At 37.3% G+C, this 27,924-nt stretch overlaps 1 protein-coding gene across 1 annotated transcript; it reads left to right on the top strand.

The window, feature by feature from the left end:
* Positions 1–18,419: 18,419 nt before the first annotated feature.
* LOC108709797 lies at positions 18,420–22,887 on the top strand. The gene is made up of 5 exons (XM_041584751.1): positions 18,420–18,498; positions 20,157–20,290; positions 21,763–21,957; positions 22,408–22,487; positions 22,581–22,887. Exons 1-5 carry the CDS (start codon positions 18,420–18,422, stop codon positions 22,702–22,704), a joined length of 612 nt encoding a protein of 203 aa, XP_041440685.1. The 3' UTR covers positions 22,705–22,887.
* The last annotated feature ends 5,037 nt before the right edge of the window (positions 22,888–27,924 follow it).

Here is a 27,924-nt window from a genome sequence, read left to right on the forward strand (position 1 = left end):
CATATTACTATATCTGCTCCATTGTGTTCCTAACAGTAAGCACATTTCAGTAACAGATACAGTTAAAGTAGATGTTTTACCATAAACTGAGAAACTGTAAGTTTATCACCTTGTGACACATGAAGAAACAATACAGCTACTTGATCCATCATGGCGACTATACCTTATGTATAATAGCATATTGGCCTCTATTGAAGACATGGGTTGGAGTCATTAGGCTAATGTCTTCTTAAGTGTCTTGATCTTTTTCTATGATTGAACTTTCGTAACATGTAACATATTCACAAACCAATTTAAAACAAATGGCAGATGAGTAGGAGCAAATTTTGACCCTTTATTCATCTTATTGCCTCATCTTTCATGTTTCAGATATTAGTCTTTGAACATCCAACTCCATGATTTGATCCTAAATTGACTTACAATAACTGGGTTTACAACTTTTTATTATGCAAATAATCATTTGCTATATTAGAGAAGCTCAGGACTAAATTCATATATGTATTAGTGATAATATTGCTCTTCTAATAAACATGTTCTACTCCATTATACTCCATTTTGGTGATTTTCTATCATTATTCAATTCATAATCTTCTACATGTCTTGTATATTTAATTTTTCCATTCTGTTACATTCTGTTACTACCCTATTTATCTATGCTGAATAACCTTTTTATTCTTATCTGCAAATACTGGTTTGTTGAAAAATAATCCTGTAATGCTCCAATTTCTTTTCTGATTTATGGAAAATGGAAAAATCAATTAACTGGAACATGTAATGGCGTAATACCATCCCATTCTCTTTCTCATAGGGTATAAAGAATAATGTTTCATATTTAACTGCTAAAGTAAAATTTGGTACATATAATTCATCCCTTAATTCTACTGCGAATAATTTTGTTAGGATATTGTTGGTATTTATTCAAGTCAAGTCTAGTGGATTTTATTGTCATTTCAGCCATATACAGTAAATAAAGTATATAGTAGAAACTAAATGACGTTCCTCCAGAACCCCCCCGGTGCTATACAACAACTCTAGTACATGGTGGGCAAAGTGGACATTTCAGTTCCTTATGAATATATTCAGTTCAGTCCTTGGGAGCTGAGATACCTGATGGCTTTTGGAAATAGACTGTTTCGCATTCTGGAAGTCAGCGCTCGAATACTGCGGTATCTTTTACAGGATGGCAGGAGGGTAAAGAGATCATGTGCAGGGTGGGTGCTATCCCTGACAATGCTGGTAGCCTTCTGGAGACAGCGGGTGTGGTAAATATCCATAATGGCAGGAAGTGAGACCCCAATGATCTTTTCCGCTGTCCTCACCACCCGCTGCAGGATCTTGCGATCTGATACAGAGCAGTTTCCATACCAGGTAGTGATGCAACTGCATAAAATGCTTTCAACAGACCCTCATTCGTTTATATTAAATAATTAAAAAAAATTGTAGAAGAATAGTGCTTGCCAAATGAAATTTATTTTAGTAGTACTGTTTGAGTTCAGAATGTGAAGGAACAAATACTACTACACTATTAGTATCTAAGAGGTAAAGCCAAGACTGAATTAGGCAGGTTATCGGCTCTTGACCTTCATGGGGATCTTGGGTTGAACTCTCTAGAGCTGCATAGTGTAGTCTGCTGAAATTAAAGGAAGACAATTTATAAAAGCTGATAATGTTTTAGTGTCCCTTTAAGAAAATTAAAAGAAATGGAATCTAAATGTTTCCATGGCAAAGTTATTTATTAGAGAACATTATTGAAATAGCCAAGGCATTCTTAACATCATCCTGCTGTCATGTTGAGAAGACATGTGTAATGCATGGTGGTATTTTCACAAAATTACACCTTTCAGGAGAGATAATTTGTAACACCTTTTCTAGTCTAAAATCTTTTATGTTGCCTACATTATAATTGGAGATAATCTTTTTTCTTGAAACATTTTTAAAGGAAATATGTTCCTATAACCTCTCATGAACGAAACATCAATGCCTGCTGAGCAGTAGTAGTTAACAGACATCACTGCCATTAGTGTCTGCATAATTTAGTGGATTTAATATGAATATGGCTCATTTCATGGGGAACATCGTGGAGGAAAAATATTTATAATACCTTGGCAGCTAATCTGACAGCAGCCTGTTTTTTTGGAAATAACAGATAAATGAGTAAAACCCAAGATGAAGAGTCCAAAACTAATGTTAGTATTTTAAGGAAAATTTCTATGAATCACTGGTATTTTATTAACTTTGCAAAAAACTTATTGGGCACCAGTGGTTCTTCATTAGGACTTATGGCACAATGTGGCATTTTTTTTAATTTTAATTTGCTTCTTACCACTCCATGGCCATAGTGCTAACAGCAATGGATTGTTAAATGTGCTCCGAATACTTTTTAAAGTAAATTGTGCACCAGGTTTGGAGTCTAGATGAAACCCTTAAAAATACAATCCTACAAATGTCACCTGGTCGGAAATAAACACAGGCCTTACAAGGCATATAATCTGTTTGCCATTGTTATTATCATACCCTTTTAATAACATCATTTTGATTCATAGTCAATAACTTGTTTAAATGAATAGAGTCACATTGCAGCTCAAGGTGAACTGGTAAGGGCCTCGGGCAAAAAATGCTCTTGCGCACACTGTGCTGCAGCTTCTATTGCTTGTAATTAAATGAGGCTCGCTTTGATTTATGTCTCACTCAGAATAAATATGGTTTATCCACAACATAAATAAACTAAAACAAAGATGAGCGTATGGAAGAAAAATGAATTAATAATGTTAATAAAGAGATTGATGTTGCAATTCAAATTTTAGTGCTCGGTGCTGAAGATGCAGATAGCACTACAAATAACTATTTCAAAGTTGTTATTTATATTTCAAAATGTATTAATTTATTTTCTATCCCTACTGTGTGAACGCTACTATCTTTTATTATCAGGTAGGCCAAGTTCTTTAGAACTGTTATTGATTATTCAAGGAAGCAATGGCATTATTATTTCACTTAAATTGTAGTTTTGCAATATTCACTCATGTGCAGATGGATATAACAATTTCTTTTTATAAGTGGAGATTACTAAATCAGGCATGCTTATAGTACTGCGTGGTGTTTCTAACAGCCGGCCAGAAAACAGAAGCGGTGAGATCCCACCGGAGGTGACGCAAGTAGAAAATTCAAGGCAATGTTAGTGGATGGTTTTTAAAGCACCATCTGCTTTATCTTTAGTCCAGGTTCCCCCAAAGCTCTTGGATCCATACAGCTGGTAAGTGTATAAAAATGTATTGCAAGAAACAGTTCATTTAATTCCCTTAATTTTCCTTTTTAAGTAAGAACATTAAAATGAAAGTTAAAAACAGTTTTAAAATAAGTTTAATAAGGCTGTTGATAAAAGAGATGAAATGAGAGTTCTTTGTTGCTTATATTGTGCTTGTCAAACACTCGGGCAAAGAAATCACAATGGAATACAATGGGTTTTGCTTGCTCTTCAATTTCAAGGCTTGGCACATGTGAAGCAGTTTACAGCCATTGGCATCGGTTAGAATGAATTTCTCTGGAAATTAGTTAAGGCCTTTTGGAGCTACAGAAGTCAAAAGCTGGACATATTTTTAAAATGACTTCGTAGCATTCCCATTTTTTCCCAAGAAGCATATTTAAAAAAAAATAAAAAATGGCAGTTATGTAAAATAGGTTTGTTTAACCCAAAATGTGTAAACAGAGACATGTTTTTACTGAATTAAGCTTTTATGGAATGTAGAGAAGTAAATTTGGGATTCAGTTTGAAATTCTGCTGTATTCTGCTATTTTTTGCATGATACAGATTGATTTACACAAATATTGTTATTCAGCCTAATCTTGGCAAGATTCTCACTTTCATCTTCTACTTCTGGTTTCTGTGTGAGAGAGAGAAACAATTGCTAGTGCTATAACTAATGTACAGGTCCAGATGCAAATGTGCTGCAAAAAAACCCCTGCAAGTGTGACATCCAGAAACCGTATTCAGCACTAGAGTATGTAGCACTTGTACTGATATGGGATCCTTTATTTGGAAACCCATTATCCAGAAAGCTCCAAAATTACAAGAAGGGCATCTCCCATAGATTCCATTTTAATCAAATAATTCAAAATGTTAAAACATATTTCCTTTTTCTCTGGAATAACAAACCTGTACTTTGTACTTGATCCCAACTAAGATATAATTAATCCTCATTGGAGGCAAAACAATCCTATTGGTCTTATTTAATATTTAAAAGATTTTTAGCAGAATTAAGGTATGGTTATCTAAATTATGGGGGGAAAAAAACCCTTATCTGGAAATCTCAGGTCCTAAACATTGTGCATAACAGGTTATATACCTATATAAAACAGTTTTCTAACAAAATACATTTTCTATGCAGTATTTGAGGTGTTAGTAAAAGTATCTTTTTAAGAAAGGTATATGGGCCAATGAGATGTCCCATTAGATCTATTCACACATTGTATCTGTGGGGAGATCTAGTGACTAGGCATTTACCCAGAAATGATACTACATTACCTACGTGGAGCCATGGGGAGTCATTCATTGTAATCACACATGTCCTACAATCATTGTGACAGTGCTTAAGAATACAGTGGGCAGATTGATCAAATTTTGTTCTGGAGAAATCTTGAAAGATTTACAGCAGTTCTATATCATGCCCATTCATTAACACAAAGAAACAAATTTATTTTTTTTTAAAAAAATTAGCTGCTCCCCTGTGCAAATCTTTTCATTGGCTCCCAAACAACTAAAATGCACAAAGGCCCTTATTAATAAAACCTCTCCATATAGCTCAGGTCTGACCTCAAATACACTCTTTTCTTCATCTCATTTACAACTATCTGGAATTCTCTACCGTAACCAGAATTGTCCCCAGTGTTGGACTGGGACACCAGGGGCCCACCAAAAAACCTTAGACAAGGGGCACAATCTCAGTACTATTATTATTCTCTCCTCACTCAGCCTCTATTTCCCTAATCTCCTTTCTTTACATATTATAATCTATTATTCCATCTATTTGGCCTCACAGAAATAGGGAATGGTCATGAAATAGGCCAAATGTTTAGAAGCATGAGGGACCACTAACACCTGGGCTCACCGGGACTTATCCTGGTATCCCCGAGGGCCAGTCCGACACTGATGGCCCATTCCTACCAAACCTTCAAATGGTTCCTAAAGACCCAAGTGTTAAGTGCACCCTGAATATTCAGAACTCAAAATATCATAACCTTATTTGTTGTTACCCCCCCCTTTAAATTGCAAAATGTTGCAAGCAGACCCACCGCTCCAATTGTTTTATTTTGTAACCCTTGTTTGTGATAAATTATTGAAAAACACTACATAACTTACTGGCACTATGTAAATAATGATAAAAGTATGTAATTTTTGGGTTTAGCCGGGTGCTTTACATGTAGAATTAGGAACATGAATACTTTTAATGTTAAGTCCTTTACTGCATTTACTGTGCTTTGGATGGATTTTTAGCTTCTTTTTGCCCTCTCCATCATAACCTGCTGATCTAAAGCACTGGTGTGCCATGGGCCTCCCCAGAAATAAACAAAGTACTTGATATCATGTATTTGCCATTTGGTCTATTGCCTTCCCCATGTTTTCAAGGTTTGTTTTCAAGGTTTGTTTCATATTCCTATGCATAGTTTCTATGTGATTCATCATTTAATAATCATATAAAAGAAACTGCTTGACACGTTACTATAGATATCATAGCAAACATATGTTCTCTGGATACAAATATCTACTAATTCAATATGAAGATGTAAATTACATTTTGGTCCTCTTTTACTTGTTTAGCCTGTAGCTTAACATTGAGCTGGAAAGTAATGGAAAGTAAAAGTACAAGGGAGCTAATCTATCAAAAATGAAAGTCAAGTAGTCAAGCCTGGAAGCTACAAGCTACTGTAGTTTCATCGATCATTATTATAGGAAATATTATTAAACATCTGTGCTGTGTTTATATACAGTAATATACAGTACACAGGATTTTAAACATAGAAACACAGAGTACTGTCCTAGCACACTATAAACATAGGGGCAAATTTACTAAAGGGCGAAGTGTCTAACGCTGGTGAAAATTCTGCAGCGTGACTCTAGCAGTGTACTCTAGCGGTACTTCACTCCCTAACGCCTGGCGAATGGACGTAACTAAAATCACTAAGATGAGTATTTTACTGAACGTTACCTCTTGCGCCAGACTTGCCTTCGCCCCCTCAGACCAGACGAAGTACAATAGAGTAGACAGGACTTCCTCAAAAAATAGTTAGCTAGCGTCTTTTGCTTTTTTCAGGGTGATAGGCTGCAAAAATATTTTTTTTCATTTTTTTGGGGGGTAACAGGCTTTCCCCCTACATTTCCTTATATATGGCACATAAACTATACACTGGGCTCATGTGTAGGGCATTATAACAACTTTATTTTATTAAGGTTTCCCGTGCTTGTGTAGTACAGGTAAGGGACCTGTTATCCAGAATGCTCGGGACCTGGGGTTTTCCGGATAGCAGATCTATCCGTAATTTGGGTCTTCATGCCTTAAGTCTACTAGAAATGCATTTAAACATTAAATAAACCCAATAGGCTGGTTTTGCTTCCAATAAGGATTAATTATCTTATTTGGGATCAAGTACAAGCTACTGTTTTATTACTACAGAGAAAAAGGAAATCATTTTTAAAAATTTGGATTATTTGAATAAAATGGAGTCTATGGGAGACAGCCATTCCATAATTCAGAGCTTTCTGGATATCGGGTTTCCAGATAAGGGATCCTATACCTGTATAATGTATTTGCTGCAACATATACGTCCATTGAACTTTAACTTCCCACCATATGCAAATGAGGCACCGCTAGCAATTTCACTTCGATTGGCGCAGTACCACAAGCGCAACTTTGTCAGCATTCAGATTATATTGAATTAGCGTTGTCCTGTTGAATCTACGCCTGCCAAAGTGTTGTGCTGTGAGCGAAGCCGTCGCTGGCGAATTTTCGGAGGTTAATGAATAGTGCCTGATGAATTGCAGAATTAAAAACGATTGGCCCTTGTTTGGCCCTTGTTTTCATTTTCATAAATTGGAGTTGAGTTTTCACATACACATTTCAAATACAGTTATTTACTGGTAATGTGTATACAAATTACACTTGCTCTTTATAGAGGTAATGTATCTTTTGAGAGCCGCTGCTTTGTGAGTTGAAAGCAAACAGGTAAAAGAGCTTTGCTGTCCTGATCAGATCTAGAAGATTGCAGTTTATTATATTTTTAGCTGGCTGGCAGTTAATCCTCTCTGACAAAGATGCTATAGAGTTTTTATTTAGTGAAATTGCATTTGACTTTAGATGAAGATACATTGGATTCCTGGTTCTGTACGAATCCTGGAAATGTCTAATGCTTTCAGGAAGATGGACCAAACTGGCAAAATGAAAAATATCTCTGAGAATCATCCTGCCATAAAATGAGGCTTGTCTAATCCCTGGAATTGTCTGATGGTTTCAGGAAAATGAACCATTCAGACAAAATAAAAAAATATCTCTGAGAATCATCCTGCCATATAATGAGGTTCGCCCATTTATTTTGGAATGAATTGCTGGCCTACATACCTTCCGGCTACATATTATGAGCGTATCATATCAACACAGTAAAGGCAGCATTTACTACACAGATGCTACAGATTAGAAAAACAAATGAAAGCATTTGGTAAAACAAATGATGGTAATCCTAAATCAAGCTTCCAATAGTTATCTGCTGGATCAGATGGGTGGATTGGGCATTGTAGAAGTCAGTACAACTGGCGTCAGCAAGGATGATAGTGTTTAAAATGTGCACAAACTAATATTTTACTTGTTTGAAATGATAATACCCCAGCCATTTTCTTTAAATATGTAGAAGACATCACACTTCTCACCTCAAGTTCAGAGAATTCCTTACATGCAGTTATTGTGTAGGCCACATCCAAAGCTCTTAATTAATTAGACAATAACATTAGTTTCATTCATACCTGGAGGACTAGGCAGGGCTGGTAGCTTTTATTTCCAGTGGTGATCAAATATCTTTTCCCTGTACTTATTAACACTGAGATGCTATATCTTACAAGGGGCCAAGACAAAACACATCTATTGACCAACAATAGGCAAGGCCCTTTAAAGCCTGCTCCCCCAGACTCTCCAATAACTCAACAGGCCATTTGTAAGATATCATAATTTTAGTTATATATGGTTTATTATTTGATACTTTCAACAATTGTTGCTCTCCCACTCCACCTGCTGGAACAGCAGCTGCCATACACTCACGGAACAAACTTGACAGCAGAGGGTGGGCTCCCTTTGCAAGAGGCTTATGAGAAAGGCTTCTGTTGTGGGGACTTAGCCCTAGGTTGCCAGCCCTGCAGCAATCCTTGGAGTGCATGATAAACCATTGTTAGTTACAAAGTTTTGCTTTGTTTTATAAAATGTTTGTCTTAACATCTTCTTAATCCTAACTCCATACTTCCAAAAACTTTCTGTTGGCCCCTTTGCTATGCCTTTTTCTTCCTGTGTTGAAATAGTTTATTCTTTTTGCCCATTTCTCATCCAAGTTGTGGTGTTTATACAAATGGCCTGTAGATGTCACTGTGCCCAGACTTATACTGTGCATACTTCCTGGTAGCTTAAAAGTGAGAGTGAAAGTTACTGTTGTATAATGGCTGCATGAGTCTCTGCTAATAAAGCACTGTTATACTCTACTCATCCTCGGCTACCCAAAACATAACAAATGGCGACAAGGATGGCTCTTCTACCTCTGCAGCAGCCTGCACCTTTTCTTCCAAACCCTGGTGAGCCTACCATACGTTTTACTGCTTTAATCCGTATGTTTGAAAACTACATTATTGCTGCTGACCAAGGGGAGATTTCTGCTGCTAGAAAGTGTGCTTTACTTATTCACTGCCTGGGAGCAGAGGGACAGTGTATATTCTATGCATTACCATTACCTGATGAGACTTATGAAACTGCTCTTACTGCTATAAAGAACTTTTTTGTACCAAGAGTAAATGTGGTTGCTGAAAGATATAAATTCCGCCAATGTGGACAACGTAATGGCGAATCCACAGAACAATTTGTAGCAGCTTTGAGAGAGCTGATTGTTACCTGTGAGTTTGGGAATCTAACAGATAAAATACCAAGAGACCAAATAGTGGAAAAAACAAACTCAACTCACATTAGAGAGAGACGGCTCCTAGAGCAGGATTTAACCCTTACAAAGGTTATTACAGTTGCTATCCAAATTGAAACCGCATTGGCAGAGGCTAAAACTCTCAGTCAGGGAACTGCTGGGAATGTACAGATTGTGAATTCAACACTGTGGCCTAATAATGCACAGTCACAGGCAAAATACAGTGCTAAGGAAAGGGATTCACCTACACTGCAAAACCATACAGCAAATACAAATAGAAAATACTGCTTTCGCTGTGGTTAAACACAACACACTACAAATTATGTTACATGTCCTGCAAAAGCTTTACAGTGCAAATGCAAAAAGGTAGGATATTTTGCTAAGATCTGCCGTAGTTCTGCTAAAGATGTTCATGAAGTCACTACTACAAATGTCACAGTATTAAGTGTGGATAAAGCTGGTACATTTATTCCAGACAAGATTATATGCACTGTCAGTGTCAGTACTGCTTCTGCTGACAAGGGACACTCCATTAACCTGATGCTTGATACAGGTTCAGCTGTTTCTATACAACCAAAGGATATTTGCTTGAAATACTTTGCAAAAGATCCGCTTGTTGCACCTGCCCTGAAACTGGTCAGTTACTTAAAGGATCCAATCCCTGTTCTTGGTTGCTTGCCAGTGACTGTACAATTTAAATCAAATACTGCAAAATGTGACTTTTACATTGTGAATAAGGGTACTGCTATACTTGTAAGGGATCTCTTTGCTGCTGTAAACCTACAATTAGTTCATGGTCTCATTACTACAGCACCAGTGCCTGTTACATAGCCAGTGTCTAAAATTTCACCACAAAGCAACACTTCACTGGGCTGTGCAAAGAACTTTGTACACAAAGTTAAGTTGAGATCAGATGTAAAACCAGTATCATTTCCTGATTCAGCATGGGAAAAACCTGCTATTGATATTGTGGGTCCTTTTTCAGATGCTCCTATAGACTGTAGATTTGCTATAACCTTGATAGACTATTACAGTAAATGGCCTGAAACTGCATTGTTTCTCATATAACATCAGCTACAGTAATAACATTTCTGTCTACAGTCTTCAGCATAAAAAGTAATCCAAAGGAGTTAATATCAGACAACGGACCACAGTTTGTCTCATATGAGTTTGAATCCTGTCTGAGAGAGAGAAATATTGTGCATAGGAAATCTTCAGTGTATTACCCACAAGCAAATGGAGAAATCAAGTGATTCAACAGAAGTCTGAAAGAAGCGCTACAGACAGCAAATCTTACTGGGAAATCTTGGAAAGTATTTACAACAGAGTTCTAACATAACTACAGAGCAACGTGCCATACAACAACCCAATCATCTCCAGCTGAATTATTACATGGCAGACAGATGCACACTAAGTTACATGTTGCAGACATCAAACTGCCACAAAATACTGTGCCTACAAAATCATCTACTGCTGACATTGTGAAACGTCAACAAGCCAAATGTAAGGCTTATACTGACAGAAAACGTGGTGTAAGAGAAGTACACTTCCAGCCTGGATCTTTAGTCAGAATTAAGAAACCAGGAATACTGAAACAAGGACAATATAAATTTACTACACCACTTGAAATGAGACGCCAGCAAGGGCCATACACATATGAACTGTCTGATGGACGCATATGGAATGCAAGTCGTCTTGCAACTGTTAGATATGACTTTGGAGAAGCTCCATTTGATGAAGGACATTTTCCTACTCCTGATGTCAACTGAAATAGGCCTGAAGAAAGTGAACCTATAAGGCGTACTGAGAGAATCAGAAAACTACCTGCATGGACCCAGGACTATGTGATGTGAATAATGTATATTATTGCTTTAAGATGCATTGTTTTTGTTTACTACATTTGCCAAATGCTTTCCTACTATAGGGGGAATATGTGATGTTTATACAAATGGCCTGTAGATGTCACTGTGCCCAGACTTATACTATGCATACTTGGTTGCTTAAAAGTGAAAGTTACTGTTGTTTAATGGCTGCATGAGTCTCTGCTAATAAAGCACTGTTACCACACTATAGAGATGACTGCGCTCTGGGAGAGTAGTTTTAATAGGCTTATTCACTCTCAGTGTACACACTGAGAGAATCAGCCAACAATGCAGTGCTTGCTGCTAATTGTGCTTTATTGCCACAACATTTTATCCCCTTTATCAAGTGTTATAAATTATAACACTTGATAAAGGACCTTGAGCCCGACAATTAGCAGCAAGCACTGCATTGTTGGCTGATTCTCTCAGTAACTCCAATATAAATTAATAAAGCACTATTATACTCTACTCATCCTCGGCATAACACAAGTATTTGGGCCCTAGTAGTCATTTTTCCGTAATTTGCATACAGTTTAAAAACACCAAGGAATACGATAACTGCCACATTACATAAAGGAAATTATATGGAAAACTGGTTATTGGCTGGCTAGACTATATGCAATCATTCTTAAGATTCCTTTATGGCAAACAACAACCCTAAACAAGTCTGCATGCATTGCTGTATAGATGATATTAGTTATCTATGGGATTATAATGAAAGGTAGTTTTCAGGATCAAACACATACATAAACTTCTAAAATATAAATGTATAGGCTGGGATACAGTATTCATTAACAAAGCTATACCAGCTCAAAATTGCAAACCTAGATTTAGCAGTTAGAAGTGAAATAATATCTCGAATTTACTCTACATATGTGGAATTTGTTGATGCCAGGTCTCCCTATAAATGCAGGGTGAATAGCAAGATGTGGGTAAACTTCATAACAAAAAAGGTACAGGTGTATAGCCATTTGGAGTACTTCCTTCCAGTCTTATTTTTTTTTAAAATTCATATACATAAAGTTTACATCTATTAATAGGGCTAAATCAGCAACCAAATTGTGCTAGTTAAATTGTGGGTACTGGTCAAGATCCACTAAATTAGAGTTAAACATATTACATAGCTCCACCATCCAGGGAAAAAAATAAAACAACTGGCTTTCTACACCACTGTTTTAGCTTATTAGCCCTTATTAGTTTTCTTGGGTGATGGGTTACGTAATATGATTAGCTTTAATATTAGTGGATTTTGACCAGTACCCACACTTTGAAAGGACATATAGGTTGCTAATTTAGCTTTATCAATAATAGGTGTGCTTGAACTTTATGTATAAGAAAAAAGATACATACAAAAAAGATATAAACATGTGTGTATATATATATATATATATATATATATATATATATATATACACACAGCTATGGGACCTGTTATCAAAAATGCTTGGGCCTGGGGTTTTCTGGATAATGGATCTTTCCATAATTTGAATCTTCATACCTTAAGTCTACTAGAAAATCATGTGAACATTAAACCACCCCAATAGGCTGGTTTTGCTTCCAATAAAGATAAATTATATCTTAGTTTGGATCAAGTACAAGCTACTCTTTTATTATTACAGAGAAAAAAGGAATCATTTTTAAAAGTTTAGATTATTTGATTATAATTGAGTCTATGGGAGATGGTATTTACGTAGCTTTCTGGCTGTTAGGATTGGTAGGGAATTTGTCATGTTACAGCATAGCTCAACATTGAAATAATCCATTCACTGAAATCCGCGGTGTGTTTATTCCTTTAAAGTATTCTTCAGCTTTTCAATTTAAGATAATAATCGACCTTGTCAGATAGTTGAAAGACTTTGTTTAGTAGACACTTGCCCAGGGCACCTTATCCCGTGTGGTCACAACAAATATATAGATTACATGATATCAATAGAACTATGGCATACAGCACAGCGGCAAAAAAAACCTACAGTATTGCTCAAAAGTGGCAGGTGTTTCTCACATTTGATTTCATTTTAGGCCAATCTTCTGGTTATGCAGGTGGGAAATTGAATTGATTCCCTAAGGAATTTCGAGCTGCACGGCTTTAACCTAAATCCTTCAATAAGCAGCATGCATCGCCATGGAGAGGCCTTACACGGATATTCAGACTTTGCAATTTGCTTCAGCGATGAAAAGAACGGATGAGGGAACAATAGAAAAAATGTAATCTTCATCCGTACAATCAAAAATTGAGTTGATATTGTTTTTCTGACCTTCCTCTCAGTATAGCAAAGAAGTGCACCCAATCATACATAAGGCATAAAGAAATTGGCTTTTTTCATCACAATGAGCAGCTTTCACCTGCTGTAGATATCAAAAGGTGTTAAATTGCCTCTTCAACTGTATTGTACAGAAGGATAACTTCTCTATAAACTACCATTTATACCGTCTCCAGATCTCTGGGACCGGAATGGAACGTTTTACATTAGATTAAGTAGAAACAAATAATAGCCAACAGCGATTTTTGAAGCTTTAGTAAAAGGAGGAGTAAATTTAAACATTGATTAAATGATTTAATAGCTTTACTATATAATATATAATATCACCTTTAATAGCAAAGGGACAAAACATGGCACAAGGCTATTATAGGGGACCTTCCACCCAGACAAGAACAAGCTGTATGATAAAAGTCCTTTTTTAAATTAAACAGAAAACAAGAATTATTCTTTTTTGTTAAAACATTCATACTGTATGTTATAAACCCATATACAAATGTCAACTGTCAAGCATATATTGTCTCCCCTGCCTCTTTTCTTAGACACAGCAATTACTTTCACTTTTATTTCAGCAATTCCTAGGTATCATTGCGCTCTTCACGTTCCCTCCCTTATTATTCTCTGTTTATAACTGTGTAGCCTGTGCATTGTCTCAATTAACATGTAGATCAGGTTGATCAGGGAACATCTTTGAATTTCACAGTACAGGGGCCCCTGGCGATGAGCACAAGGAATTGTGTGCAGGAGTACCAAAAACAAAAACCAGTCAACAGGTCAAAGCTCAGGGTGGGGGGTAATATAGCAGAGGCAGGTCGAGGTCAGAGACAGGCAGCAAGTTTCAGAAGTCCAGATCACAGGCAGATTTCAAACCAAGAGCAGGGGCACCAAACAAGTTACCAGGGGCGGCAAAAAGTCACTCCAGGTAACTTTAAGAGCTGAATTTAGATTTTTTAAACCGGAAATTCATCTCTTTTGGCGTAAGAGAGGGTAATTGCACTCTCCGCACTAGTGATATGGCCCCCCCTCCAGGAAAGTTAAGCACTGGTAGGGAGGGGCATCATTTTTGTTCCTCGTGACCCAGAAACAGCGCTGACCAAGTGTCATATGGAGTGCAGGCTCTGATGTTCTTCTGCTTAGGGAAGATTTGAGAAAGGTTTCTAATTTTATTCCTAAGCAGAAGAACATCAGAGCAGCCTCTTTCTTTCTCCTGACAACTTCCTTGACTACTTGATGGTCAGACTGGTGGGAAACTGACCAGCAGGTGGTGCTGTTGTAACAAAATTCATTCATATTAACAGTACATGTATCCCTTAATATCTTGGAATTAAAGAAAAATAAATAATGAATGTACATTACAAAAGTTCTTAGAATAGCCCCCTCATCAGTTTTACATTCACTTATTTTAAAGGTTTACTTATTTTTAATAATCGCTGCCCAGACCACTCTTAGCATGTGTGTGTGTCACTGACACAAAATTCAAGATGGTGAGCTCCTGTGCACAACTTTGAAGGTCTGGATCATTACTGTTACAGAGATTCTGATACTTTTGGCTGGCACAGTAAGTTCTGTATACAAAATATATCTAATATACAAAATGTAAGGGTTTAGTTATCATTTACATTTTTGTATAAACAAATGAAAATGTATAATGAGAGGTTTCCAATACAATACAATACATATTTAATATACTTATTAAAATATAATGCATTTCCCCTTTTTATTTCTGTTTCACATGACTTCTGGAAAGATGTGTTTAATACATCTCACAACTGTTCTGTTTACTACCTACAAGATGTGGTGTACCTATTTACTGTATATCTGTAAAACCTGCCCACAAGAGCTTACAATCTAAAGGATTGAAGAAAAGCAAAATAAAAGGTATGAACATATGTTGCTGTATGTCGGCATTAGCAGCCTGATTAGGAATTGGTATTCTTGCAATGCAAGATATATATGGCCACTGTATAAATACAGTATATTACTAGATTACACATGGCACTCTACAAATACAAAATATAATCTAAAATTTTCACTATGAGCGTTTTCAATGAAATTCATAAGATAACATTGGTTCGTTATTTTACCCATGTGTAATTGAAGTCAAACGTCCCTTTAATTCTGCCTCATTAAAGTTGACATGATTTGCACTTTTGAAAAGTCAGTGTTGTTTTATCATTTTTCTGCACTGCCACCCAATGAACATTTATATTATTGTCTGCTGCGCCAGTGACAGCTCAGACAAAGAGAATAATGCCTTTGTTGTCTATGGTGCCATTTAAATGTCTGGATGAAAGTATAGTCGATAATATTTCTTTCAAGATCAGATGCGCTTTCTATGGACACCTACATCAATCTTTCCATCACATGCTTGTTTTAGTATTTCATTCATGCAGCCCTTAGTAGATTTTATCATTTTAATAACTCAAAATGTACATGTCTTCAAAGTCAAAACTCATGCATTATTTTAGTAGCTCTAATTAATATAGAGCCTGAGGCAAGATGTGGACCTCCAAGGGCTTCTCATGGTCACTCAGGATGCCAAAGAGTTCCCCAGAGTATTTTCAATAACATTATTATTTGTATATGGTTCATAAACAAATCCAACTGACTTTAACAGCTTCGGGGGACCCTTTTATAGCTGAAAACTAGGAATGGAATGAGACAGAGCAGTCATTAACTCTGAATCTAATTGTATGCATAATGGTAAAGACTATACCCCCAAAATGAACACTTAAGCAACAGATAGTTCATATCATATTAAGTTGCATATTAAAGAATCTTACCAAACTGGAATATATATTTAAGTAAATATTGCCCTTTTACATCTCTTGCCTTGAGCCACCATTTCATTATGGTCTGTGTGCTGTCTCAGAGATCACCTGACCAGAAATACTACAACTCTAACTGTAACAGGAAGAAGTGTGGAAGCAAAAGACACAAGTCTGTCTGTTAATTGGCTCATGTGACCTAACATGTATGGTTTGTTGGTATGTTTGTGAGTACAGTGAATCCTACGATCCCAGGGGGCGGCCCTTATTTTTTAAAATGGCAATTTTCTATTTATGATTACCCAATGGCACATACTACTAGAAAAGTATATTATTATGAAAATGGTTTATTTACATGAAGCAGGATTTTACATATGAGCTGTTTTATGCAATATCTTTTTATAGAGACCTACATTGTTTGGGGGGTATAGTTTTCCTTTAAGGAAAAATCTTTTTTACAACCATATTAGGATTAATAATAAATATAGTAGTCAAAGAAGACTCAGAGTGAGCCAGGTTAAAGCCATTCAGTGAGTTCCCTGGAGAAGTTGGGTCGGATACACAATAACAGAAACAGAGAACATAAGCACATGCCTAGTAACTCTGTTAATGCACTTTGAGGTTGGGTCAATGCTCTGATATTAATATGACTGGGCACATGCTCTGTAAAGACCAATATGACTGGCACTACATTGTGTAAAAGATGCTGTAAAGACCAACGAATACATTGCAACTTGGCTTGCTTCTCATAATGTGCTTTTTGTTACAAATCCAATCAGTAAAACTGTGGCGGAATCATATATATATATATATATATATATATATATATATATATATATATATATATATATATATATATATATATATATATATATATATATATATGATATATATATATATATATATATATATATATATATATAAAAATGAAATCACTTACAGCATATATTTACAAAAAAAACATATTTACTCCAATCAAGGCACATTTCGATCCTGATGGTCCCTAGAGGATCGAAATGTGTCAATTTCCATTATGCCTTGATTTGAGTAAAGATACATTTTTTATAAAAATATGTCATGGGTGCTTTAATTTTTCAGTTTATTTATTTTTCTGGTTAGCACCAATTTGATGGATGGGAGGTGAGTGCGGGTATTGAGTATATATATATATATATATATATATATATATAGCTTTCAAAATGGACCAGCACACCAGATTCTCAAGTGTTCAAATTTATTTTATTTTCATATCACTCGGCCCACATTGGGGCCTTTATCAAGCTTGGCAAATATGGCAACTAGTGACCCCTGGCCCTACTTGCCTGCTTGTATGCATATCCTTTTACCCACTGTTAACAAAACTATATTATAAACAGAATATTATCTCTAAGAAGACTCTTACCTTTAAACAGCTAATATCCATTAATGCCACAATTTCTCTTCAGTTGTTTTTTTTTTTTAATGTTCTTTCGTTCCTTGTCCTTTAGTGCTAACTTACTTTATTTACATCCCTTCTCCTTCCCTGATCTTTTTGTCTTACCTTAAAGGGATTCTGTCATGATTTTTATGATGTAGTTTTTGTTTCTAAATTACACTTACACTGCAAATAAATCACTCTACCATATAAAATGTAATTCCTGAACCAGCAAGTGTATTTTTTTAGTTGTAATATTGGTGTGTAGGCAGTCATCTCAGGTCATTTTGCCTGGTCATGTGCTTTCAGAAAGAGCCAACACTTTAGGATGGAATTGCTTTCAGGCAGGCTGTTGTTTCTCCTACTCAATGTAACTAAATGTGTCGCAGCGGGACCTGGATTTTACTATAGAGTGCTGTTCTTAGATCTACCAGGCAGCTGTTATCTTGTGTCAGGGAGCTGTCAGGGAGCTATCCTGGGGGGGGGGATGATATCACTCCAACTTGCAGTACAGCAGAAAAGAGTGACTGAACTTTTGTAGAGCTTACTTCACATGACTGGGGGCAGCTGGGAAACTGAAAATATGTTTAGCCTGATTTCAGATTTCAAAATGAAATATAAAAAAATTCTGTTTGCTCTTTTGAGAAATGGATTTCAGTGCAGAAGTCTGCTTGAGCAGCACTATTAACTGATGCATTTTTATAAAAAGCTTTTTTTCCCATGACAGTATCCCTTTAAAGGAGACATAACCCCCACCAAAAGCCCACATAAACTTTCAGGCATTGCCCCTTCCCCTCTCACTCCCCACAATGTGCATTAGTTAAAATCTGACCATTAAATGTAGACAAGCTCTGGATCGCCTTCTTCGTATTGTCTTTGGGTCTCAACACAGTTTTGCGCATGTGCAGTTGAAGCCGATTCCTGACTTGGCCCAACTGCGCATGCTCCAGCAGGCTTTGTGATGGCCAAGAGACCTAAAGACAATAAAAAGAGCCGGAAGATTGTGACTGGGAGTCTGCTGCATTTCTCTGCATTTAAGGGTCAGTTTTTTTTATTTATTTATAATCTTTATTTATAGTTTTATGCATGGGGGAAGGGGTACAGAAGGAAAGAAGGGGTACATTTTCATGCAAGCAAGTATAGTACAAACATAAAATTGAATTAGGCAAACACAGACAACAAGTTCTTGCTCTAATTTGTTCGCTATGGAGTAGGGTCAGTTTTTTTTTTAAATCTAACTTTTGGGGGGGGTTTGTAGGGGGGTTAGTTCTCCTTTAAAGAAAAGTACACCCTTGTACACCCAAGTGAAATGACTATAGCTTGAGTTGAACATACATTTTGCCTATTGTTTTAATTATAGATTTTGTAATTTTTTGAGCAAACAGGGCCAATGGGGACCCTAAAACTACTCCATATTTTTATCAGTTTTATCAGTAATAGTATAAGGGTAGAGAAGAATGAGCCCAGGGTGGGGGGTAATTAACCCCCTTTAGCTGGGCATGGGAGTGTGGCATATTAATGTATATTATGTTATATTAAAGCTTTTGCCTGGAGGGCTAGTAGTTAATTAACCTAGGTAAAGGTGAGTGCTTATAGGCGCATTTTTATTTGTACGTTGGCCCTCCTGACAAAAAATAAAGCTGTTACCGGTAGTGCGCACTGCGGCAGCTCTGCTTGTGAAACTCCATCTGAGGTTGGTTCTAGTCATGATAGAGTTATACCTACAGGGGTCCATGATGCTAGTTTAAAAGATGTAGCTGTCTGTGACCCTACACCATTAGGGCTACATCTCTCTTCCTCCATAAAGGACAAAATAACTAAGGAGGAATACATTGATATTTTGTCCTTATAACCATCTTACAAGGAATTTATAAAAGCTGAGAAAACAGGTGACAGTGAGGAAACTAGAAGGCGGCCAATAGCTAGCACATTTACAAATTGGCTGCAAGCATTTTGTATTTTTGCAAATATATTATGTTCAAAAAAGCCGCAGCTATCACCACAGCTATTCAAACATCTGGATATAGTGCTGGAAGCATACCGCACATATGGTGGCATAGCTTGGTTCACTTATGATGAGACTTTTAGATAAAAATTGCGGTACACCCAGGTATAACATGGGGAAAAAAAGATGTGGATTTGTGGATGGGAATGTTGGCACCAAAGCCAACATTTCCATCCACAGCTCGCTCTACAACAACAAACCCCAATGTCTGTTGGGCATAAAATGAAACAACATGCAAATTTCAGGTAGCATGCAGATATAAACATGAGTGTGTTCTCTGTCCAGGGAATCGATGTGTGCGAAAATGTACTGGTCCCAACAAGCCCAACCCAAAGGAACATCAAGGAAAAGTGACATGACCAGTGAGCTTAGCAAAAATGTTGCCTTGGCTAAGCATATTCCCCGACAAACAGAATGCGGAGCTACTTACGGTAGTTCTGGTTTTCAATTTGATTTCCATAATACCAGTTGAGCGGTTTAGGGCATAAATCGTAGTTCCAGATAATCTTAAATCGTTGTATCAACATCCACACATAGTAAGGTATAAAATTAATAAAAAGCTTAAGATAGGTAGAGTTCTTGGCCCATTCACAGAGTTTCCTTTCATTAATTATAAAGTTTCACCATTCTGGGTGGTACCAAAAAAGGATTCAGGGTCATTCAGGCTAATACATCATTTATCATTTCCTGCAGGAGACGCTGTGAATGATGGCATAGATATTGAACTGTGCACTGTGTCATATTCGTCTTTGGATGAGGCCCTAAAACTTCTCCGTGAATGTGGGAAAGGAACTAAATGTCTAAATGTGACATTCAGTCAGCTTTCTGTTTGCTCCCTATCATCCTCAGTGTTTCCACTTACTGGGATTCCATTTTGATGGAATGTTCTGTTTTAACAGGTGTCTTCCCATGGGGTGTTCACTTTCCTGCTTTTATTTTGAAGCATTTTCCACCTTTCTTGAATGGTCTCTAAAATGGGAAACAGGATCCAAATATGTAATTCATTATTTGGATGATTTTTTGTTTATGGGTCCTGACGGGATAGACACCTGTAGAACAATGCTTAACATTTTTAATTGGTTGGCACAGGAGTTTGGGATACCCCTTGCGCCCGAAAAAACTGTTTATCTGACTACAACTATTGTCTTTCTTGGAATAGAGATCGACTCAATTAAAATGGAATTTAGACTCAGAAGGTTAATTTAATTGAAGTCACTAGTAGCTAACACTTTATCTTGTAATAAGTTGAAGCTGAAGCAGTTGCAGAGTCTCATTGGCCATTTCAATTTTGCCACAAGAATTATGCCAGTTGGTAGAGTGTTCAACAAAAGGCTGTGTGCTTTGACTTCAGGTGTCAAAAGCCCTAACTGGGCTACAATGGTAGAAATTGTTGGCAGGAAGAATGGGTAGACAATCAGACTCTGCAGCTGTTTACTGATGCTGCATCTACAGTTGGATTTGGTGCATTTTTTTAGAACCAGTGGTCTGTGGGAACCTGGCCAACGTCATGGGTTGAGGCAGGTCTTACTGCAAACATGACACTATTGGAATTCTTTCCAATTCTAGTGTCAATTGAAATCTGGGGACGGGAATTGGTGAACAAGAAACTTTTTATAAACTGTGATAATCTTGCAGTAGTGTAGGTTATTAATAATATGTCATCTTCCTCACCACCAGTACAACATTTGCTAAGGCAGTTTGTTCTTAGGGCTTAGCACAACAATATTATGATTAAAGCTAAGCACATCCCTGGAATTATTAACAAAACTGCTGACTCTCTATCTCGATTAGAGTTTCATGTTTTTTGGGAACTACAAAAGCATGCATGCAAGGTGGGAATTCCTTGCCCCTATCATCTTTGGGATCTAGTATTTCCTTTTTAATGTCAACATTACAGGACTCAGTGGCTGTCAAAACCTGGAGAGACTATTTATTATCCTGGACTGAATGTCAATGATTTAAAACATGTGAGAGGAGAGAAAGAACTGGCCCATTAGTTTGCACCACCCCATCCCACAATCACATCACTCAGTAGAAAGACTTAAACTTAAAACATAACTTTTACTAAATAAGCATAAAATCCAGAAAAATCATTAAAATAAGGGGAAGAACGGGAAGATGGAAGGACCATAGATGAGGGGTTAATGATCTATATCTATAAAGTTATATATGGACTTTGAACCATTATGGCCTCTTATTATTAGTGTTATCTGTTAATGATGCTTATTAACTAGTGATTAATGGGTTTATGGAAAGCACCCTGTCCCACACATCTGATCTTTGCACATTTCTCTTACAGGAAAGATATAGTAGAGATACTGAGAAATTCTGTAATCACATTGATAAATGGGAATATTGTGAATCCAGGCCGTTTTGCCCAGTGCCTGTTGAGTGGAACAGTTATACAGAGGATTTACTGAGCGACAATATCAAGTTTGTACAAGAGAAGCCAAAGGCAACTCCACTGCTAATTCCTGGAGATATAAGAAGTGATGTAAGTTTAGATTTGTGCTGTTTGATTAAAACCATATTTCTGTGTAACCAATGCACCTTGCATCAAAGCCAGATTTATCATAGAATCACATGAAATGAATTGTATGAAGTATTAAACCATTACACATAAACCATGTGATTAATCATTTGACTTTACATTGTACAAACCAGACAGTTATGGTATTTCTGAATATGTTATCTAGTGTTCTGCTGCGTGAGTAAATGATCACCTCCTCTCCAATAGAGAGTCAGCTCAATAGACCAGGCACCATCATTCAGGTAACTGGAATCATTACATGAGAATATCGTTTACATAGTGAATCTGACATGAAGTGATTAGAACTTTAACTCTGGACCCTCTGTCAGGGACTAACTGTCAGCTTAATTGTCAGCCTGATTAATATGGCTTATGTGACTGAGTGTCTGACTAACTGACTTCTTTCTGTTGTAGGAGTTGCGACAAGCTGTTTATTATCTGGAGCTCATATATCGAAAGGATAAAACTAAAACGGGAGAGGAGTGGACCTTATGGTAAGCTCCAATAGATGATCCTTAGAAACAATCAGACCGGTTATCAGTGTGTTACTGTGTAATCATCTCATCTCTTTCTCTGCTTTTATGTAGGACTTTTTCTTACAAGACGTGCTCATCCCCATTATACAGGAGCGCTGCATATCATACTTGTATAAGAAATGGAGTCACAGGAATGGCTGAGATGTCCCTGCTGGTTGAGAGTGGGGAACATTGAGCTGCTCAACATCATCTCCTCTCACAATTCCTGCCTTGTATCAGGTTAAGGACATTAATAGACTTGTTGTCAGAAGAAGCCAAACAAATGAACATAGACAGAAGTGAGTGGGAAGGTCGATTCAAACTTCTCCAGATTGTTCTTGTCCATATTTTGGAATAAAATATTAACAATACAAATTCAGACCTGAGTTTCTTTCTTCATTTTCTTCTTTGAAAAGATTTCTGCTATAGAATCACTGACAGTCATAGTGCTGTGGGTTTCATTCTGAAATTGAATGATTTTTTTTTTTTTGTTGTCTGTTGGTTGTTTGGATGCGGATGATACAGGTTTGATTACACAATTTGGCATATTGGTAAACTAGGGGAGGTACATGGGAGCATCTTTGAAATGGGCGAGCTTGGGAGCACCAATGGGCATAAAGACCAATAGGGTACTTAGAACCTTGACATAGGGCATGCTCCAGGCATAGGTGCTGTGTAATGATCTCTAAGGTAAGTGAGTGCGCTCCTTTAGAGCTCTAGTACATGCACTATGGCTTTAAGATATGAAGCTTGGAAGCAAATGTGGGAGAGGGGCAGAAGAGACATATAAGTTTGTGTATTTGTGTGTGTGCTACAGAGAAAGAGGGAGCTATGTCTATGTGAAAAAAGATATCCGCTCCAGACTTACCCCTTGCGGGATTTCCTCCTCCACTCGTTCCACTTCAGTGCTGGGTGCTCAGCCACCGGCACCCCAGCTGTGCCTTATCATTTTAAAAACAGATAGGTGGCACTCCGGATAAAAATGAATAAAGAAAATTTATTCCAACAGGAGATGGATCCACATGGCCTTACGCGTTAAGCTATGCCTATGATTAAGGGATTTCTTTCCCCATGTGGATCCTTCTCCTGTATTTTCTTTTTTTGTAAGTGAATATTTTGAAGTGGGCACAGTTGTTTCTCACTCCCTTTTCAAAGTAATATCTTGTGGTCCTCCAAGCAGGGAAAATAGTTAGTAACATGGTAAGTTAGGTTGAAAAAAGACACACGTCTATCGAGTTCAACCTTTTTACTTTTTTTAACCTGCCTATCTGCCAGTTGATCCAGAGGAAGGCAAAAAACCCCATCTGAAGCCTTTTCAATTTGCTTCAGAGGGGGAAAAAATTCCATCCTGACTCCAAAATGGCAATCGGACTAGTCCCTGGATCAAATTGTACTATGAGCTTTCTTCATAACCCTGTATTCACTCTCTTGCTAAAAAGCCATCCAACCCCTTCTTAAAGGGATACTGTCATGGGAAAAACATTTTTTTTCAAAATGAATCAGTTAATAGTGCTGCTCCAGCAGAATTCTGCACTGAAATCCATTTCTCAAAAGAGCTAACAGATTTTTTTATATTCAATTTTGAAATCTGACATGGGGCTAGACCAGGGCCGAGCCAAGGTATTTTGGCACCCTAGGCAAGGTCTTCAGTCAGTGCCCCCACCGGGTCCTGCATTACAATTCATATTGCCCCCTGTACCTGTGCCAGCAGCCATCATGTTGCCCCATGTTACTGTTCCAGCACCTATCATATTGCCCCCATTGTATTGTACCTGTGCCTGTATCATATTGTTACCCCCCAATCTGTACCTATGCCAGCGGCAGCCAAAAAAATCCATCATATTGCCCTTAATTTGTACCTGTGGCAGCAGGAGCCACATATCCATCATGTTGCCCCAAACATCCCATAACATCCCATAACCCCTTACCTTTTTTGGTCCTAATAGATATCCAGCCATTATGTAATGTACATTTCAGCCCTTCCCTGTGCTGCTACCTCTATTTCCAGGTATCATTTCATTGTTCATAACAATCGAGGGAAGCAGAAAAAAGTGGCTGTTCTATTAAAACACTAAATACTGAAGTACAGTGTATTACAGAGACAAGAGAAAGCCCTGGAATGAAGAAGCCTTTTTCTGATTTCTGATATGCGCTTGTGTGGGTAGCGTCCTTTATAGGAGTGTGCTGGAATATTTTAGTGTAGTTTGTGCCTTTATAGTATAAAGTATAAAATGGCTCGCCAAAAAAAAATATTCATTTTTGACTGGTTTTTGAACTGACCTGCATTTAATTTTCCTTGTCTCCTCTTGTCCATTACCATTATCGATTTTAGGCAATGGAGGGAGCATACAACCATGTTCTAAAATGCCGGACCGGACACTTCAGCCCCCGCCACAGCAGTGCGCAACCTAGGACACGCGTGCGCAACAGTGCGCACCGAGGACGCACGTGCGCACCGAGGACGCACGTACGCAACCGTGCGCATCCAAGGGCGCTCTTGCGCAAAGAGCCTTGACTTCAGAGAGCGTACCCATTTTTCACTGAAGTAACACTTGCCTGACTAGGGGTAGGCTGCATATGAGGTACGTGCCTGGCTCTGGCGCCCCCCAAGCTTTGCACCCTAGGCACGTGCCTCTTCTGCCTACCCCTAGTTCCGGCCCTGGGCTAGACATTTTGTCAATTTCCCAGCTGCCCAAGTCATGTGACCTGTGCTCTGATAAACTTCAATCACTCTTTACTGCTGTACTGCAAGTTGGAGTGATATCACCCCCCTCCCTTTCCCCTCCCCAGCAGCCAAACAAAAGAACAATGGGAAGGTAAACAGATAACAGCTACCTAACACAAGATAACAGCTGCCTGGTAGATCTAAGAACAACACTCAATAGTAAAAACCCATGTCCCACTGAGACACATTCAGTTACATTGAGAAGGAAAAACAACAGCCTGCCAGAAAGCATTTCTCTCCTAAAGTGCAGGCACAAGTCACATGACCAGGGGCAGCTGGGAAATTGACAAAATGTCTAGCCCCATGTCAGATTTCAAAATTGAATATTAAAAAATCTGTTTGCACTTTTGAGAAATGGATTTCAGTGCAGAATTCTGCTGGAGTAGCACTATTAACTGATGCGTTTTGAAAAAAACATGTTTTCCGATGACAGGATCCCTTTAAAGCTATCTAATGTATCAGCCTGTACAACTGATTCAGGGAGAGAATTCCACATCTTCACAGCTCTCACTGTAAAAAATCCCTTCCAAATAAATAGGCGGAGCCTCTTTTCTTTGAATCGGAATGGGTGACCTCGAAGCTGGAAAGACCTACGGATTTAAATTTTTATTTGTTGTTTTCAGGTTCAGATTTTTCAGAAATGTAAAAGAGAACCTAGGTTGTACAAACAAATATAAAATGGCATTATCACACCCAGTTTGCTTGCTACAGCCTCCCTCAATATGTGAATAGCAGGCCTTGCAAAATTAGCTCATTACTACAAACATTGACTACCATGTCAAAATGTTCCCCTGCAGCTATTAGTGACATCCTATCACAACATCCTTGAAATTTCCTCATGGACAAATGTGTAGGGCTGTGATTAACAAAACAGACCTGAGAAATGTGAGCTAAAATGCAGTCGCTGTATAACATTATACAATTGCAGTGTTTGGAGTACATACAATAAAGACAAACAAGATGTATCACTTATCTCTTGCCTTTTTGGTTCCTAGGAATTTTACAAGTTCCGCTCTTTGATGTTTGGCAAAAAAGAAAATAATTTGACTACCACCGTGTTGAAATATATGGATAATGATATTTGTCTTTAGGGATTTGAATGCTCTCTTGGCACTCAATTAAGCTGTCCTTTTAACTTACTGTCAACTGATATTTTTTTCTTCACTGTGACAAGCAGTTGCTTTTATTATCTTGTTCTCAATGCACATGAAAGCACTGGCAGAGGCATCCTGAGCACAGAACATTACGTACAAAGTAAATATATCAAGCAGGTTCATTGAAAAAAATATGTAAAAGTTCAAGCATTTGTATAAATGACAAACATAAGACAGGTACTGTCACACAAGGAAACACAACCAAACATTCTAATAGTATTAATGTTATATTTCACCGTGTATTTCCCTTGAAAGATGAATTCTAGTTCAGAATTTATCATGATTTACCAGAATCAGTGGTCTGTCCCCTGGTCTCCCATCAGTCCGACACTTTCCCTTGATTTTTGATGATTTTCCACAATTTTCACCAAAAATGCGGTGTGCAGAACATTTGACATCTTTGGTAAATGAGCTCTTGTGTCTTTTAATAGATGAACATTACAGTGAAGGAAGGCAAACCATTTCATAGCCTTTTAACATTGCTTTGTCTTTATCAGATGATAAAAAGTGTAATGTATTCATGATGTTGATGGCATATGGGGTGTATACTTGGCTACAATGGAAAGGTGGTTTTCTGCCTGAAAATGCAGAAATCTGCAATGTAAGGCTGAAAACTGGCAGCAAATAGCAGAAGACACAACAGTCAATTTTCCAAAGTTAGGAATTTATAAGATAACTTATTTTCCTTTCTTGGGCATTAAAGGAGCTACTATTAATCTCATGGAAACATTCATGGAATGTAATAAAAGTTGTCCTATGTAAATGTTTTCCTTTGTGCAAATAGTTTTTCCTTTGTATGACGTTAGCAAACCCACAAATGAATTTGGCAAACTATCCATAATTGTTAATGTTATCGCTTGTGCCTGGTTGTAGTGTCATTAAACTTCTTACTGAGAAAGTCATAATATTTGAGCCACATAAAGAAGTGCTCTACACAATTACAACTTGAAATCTTATAACTGTCAACATTGAAAAGTACAATTGTTTGTATTTTATTTGTTTCTATTTTGTAAGAAGCTATTGCTAACTGTCAGTCTCAGCCTTGCATAAGACCTCATTGTTCACTAACACGCCAGGCACATTTTTTTTTACCTGGGTTCTAATTTGATCTTACAAACACAGATAAATTTGCCTTTCTGCTTTAATTCTCCTGATGTATTTGTTAAGTTCAAATGCCTGGAAAGACTTTGCCTTTAGCAAATAAGTAAATAACAGTACGTAACATTTTGGACACAAGGAAGAAGTGACTACACCCAGAGAGTGTACTTTCCTCCATGAATACCTCTGGGTCCTTTTTATAGAAAAATTAAATAAAATTTTAATTAAATCAACAAAAAAATCACTTCTGTTCCTCAGATCAAGATTATTTTTGACATGTATTGATTTTTATCTCATTCTTATTTTTTAATGAAAAAAATTGTGAGCTCAAACCTGCTGTGATCCATTCTAACCATAGTGTCCATGGGCATGAGTTTGAATTAAATTAAATCTATCACTTCATTTACTTGAGAATTCTCAGACGTTGTCTCGTGTTACT

The sequence above is a fragment of the Xenopus laevis genome, chromosome 2S, assembly GCF_017654675.1.
Source record: "Xenopus laevis strain J_2021 chromosome 2S, Xenopus_laevis_v10.1, whole genome shotgun sequence".
NCBI lineage: Eukaryota > Metazoa > Chordata > Amphibia > Anura > Pipidae > Xenopus > Xenopus laevis.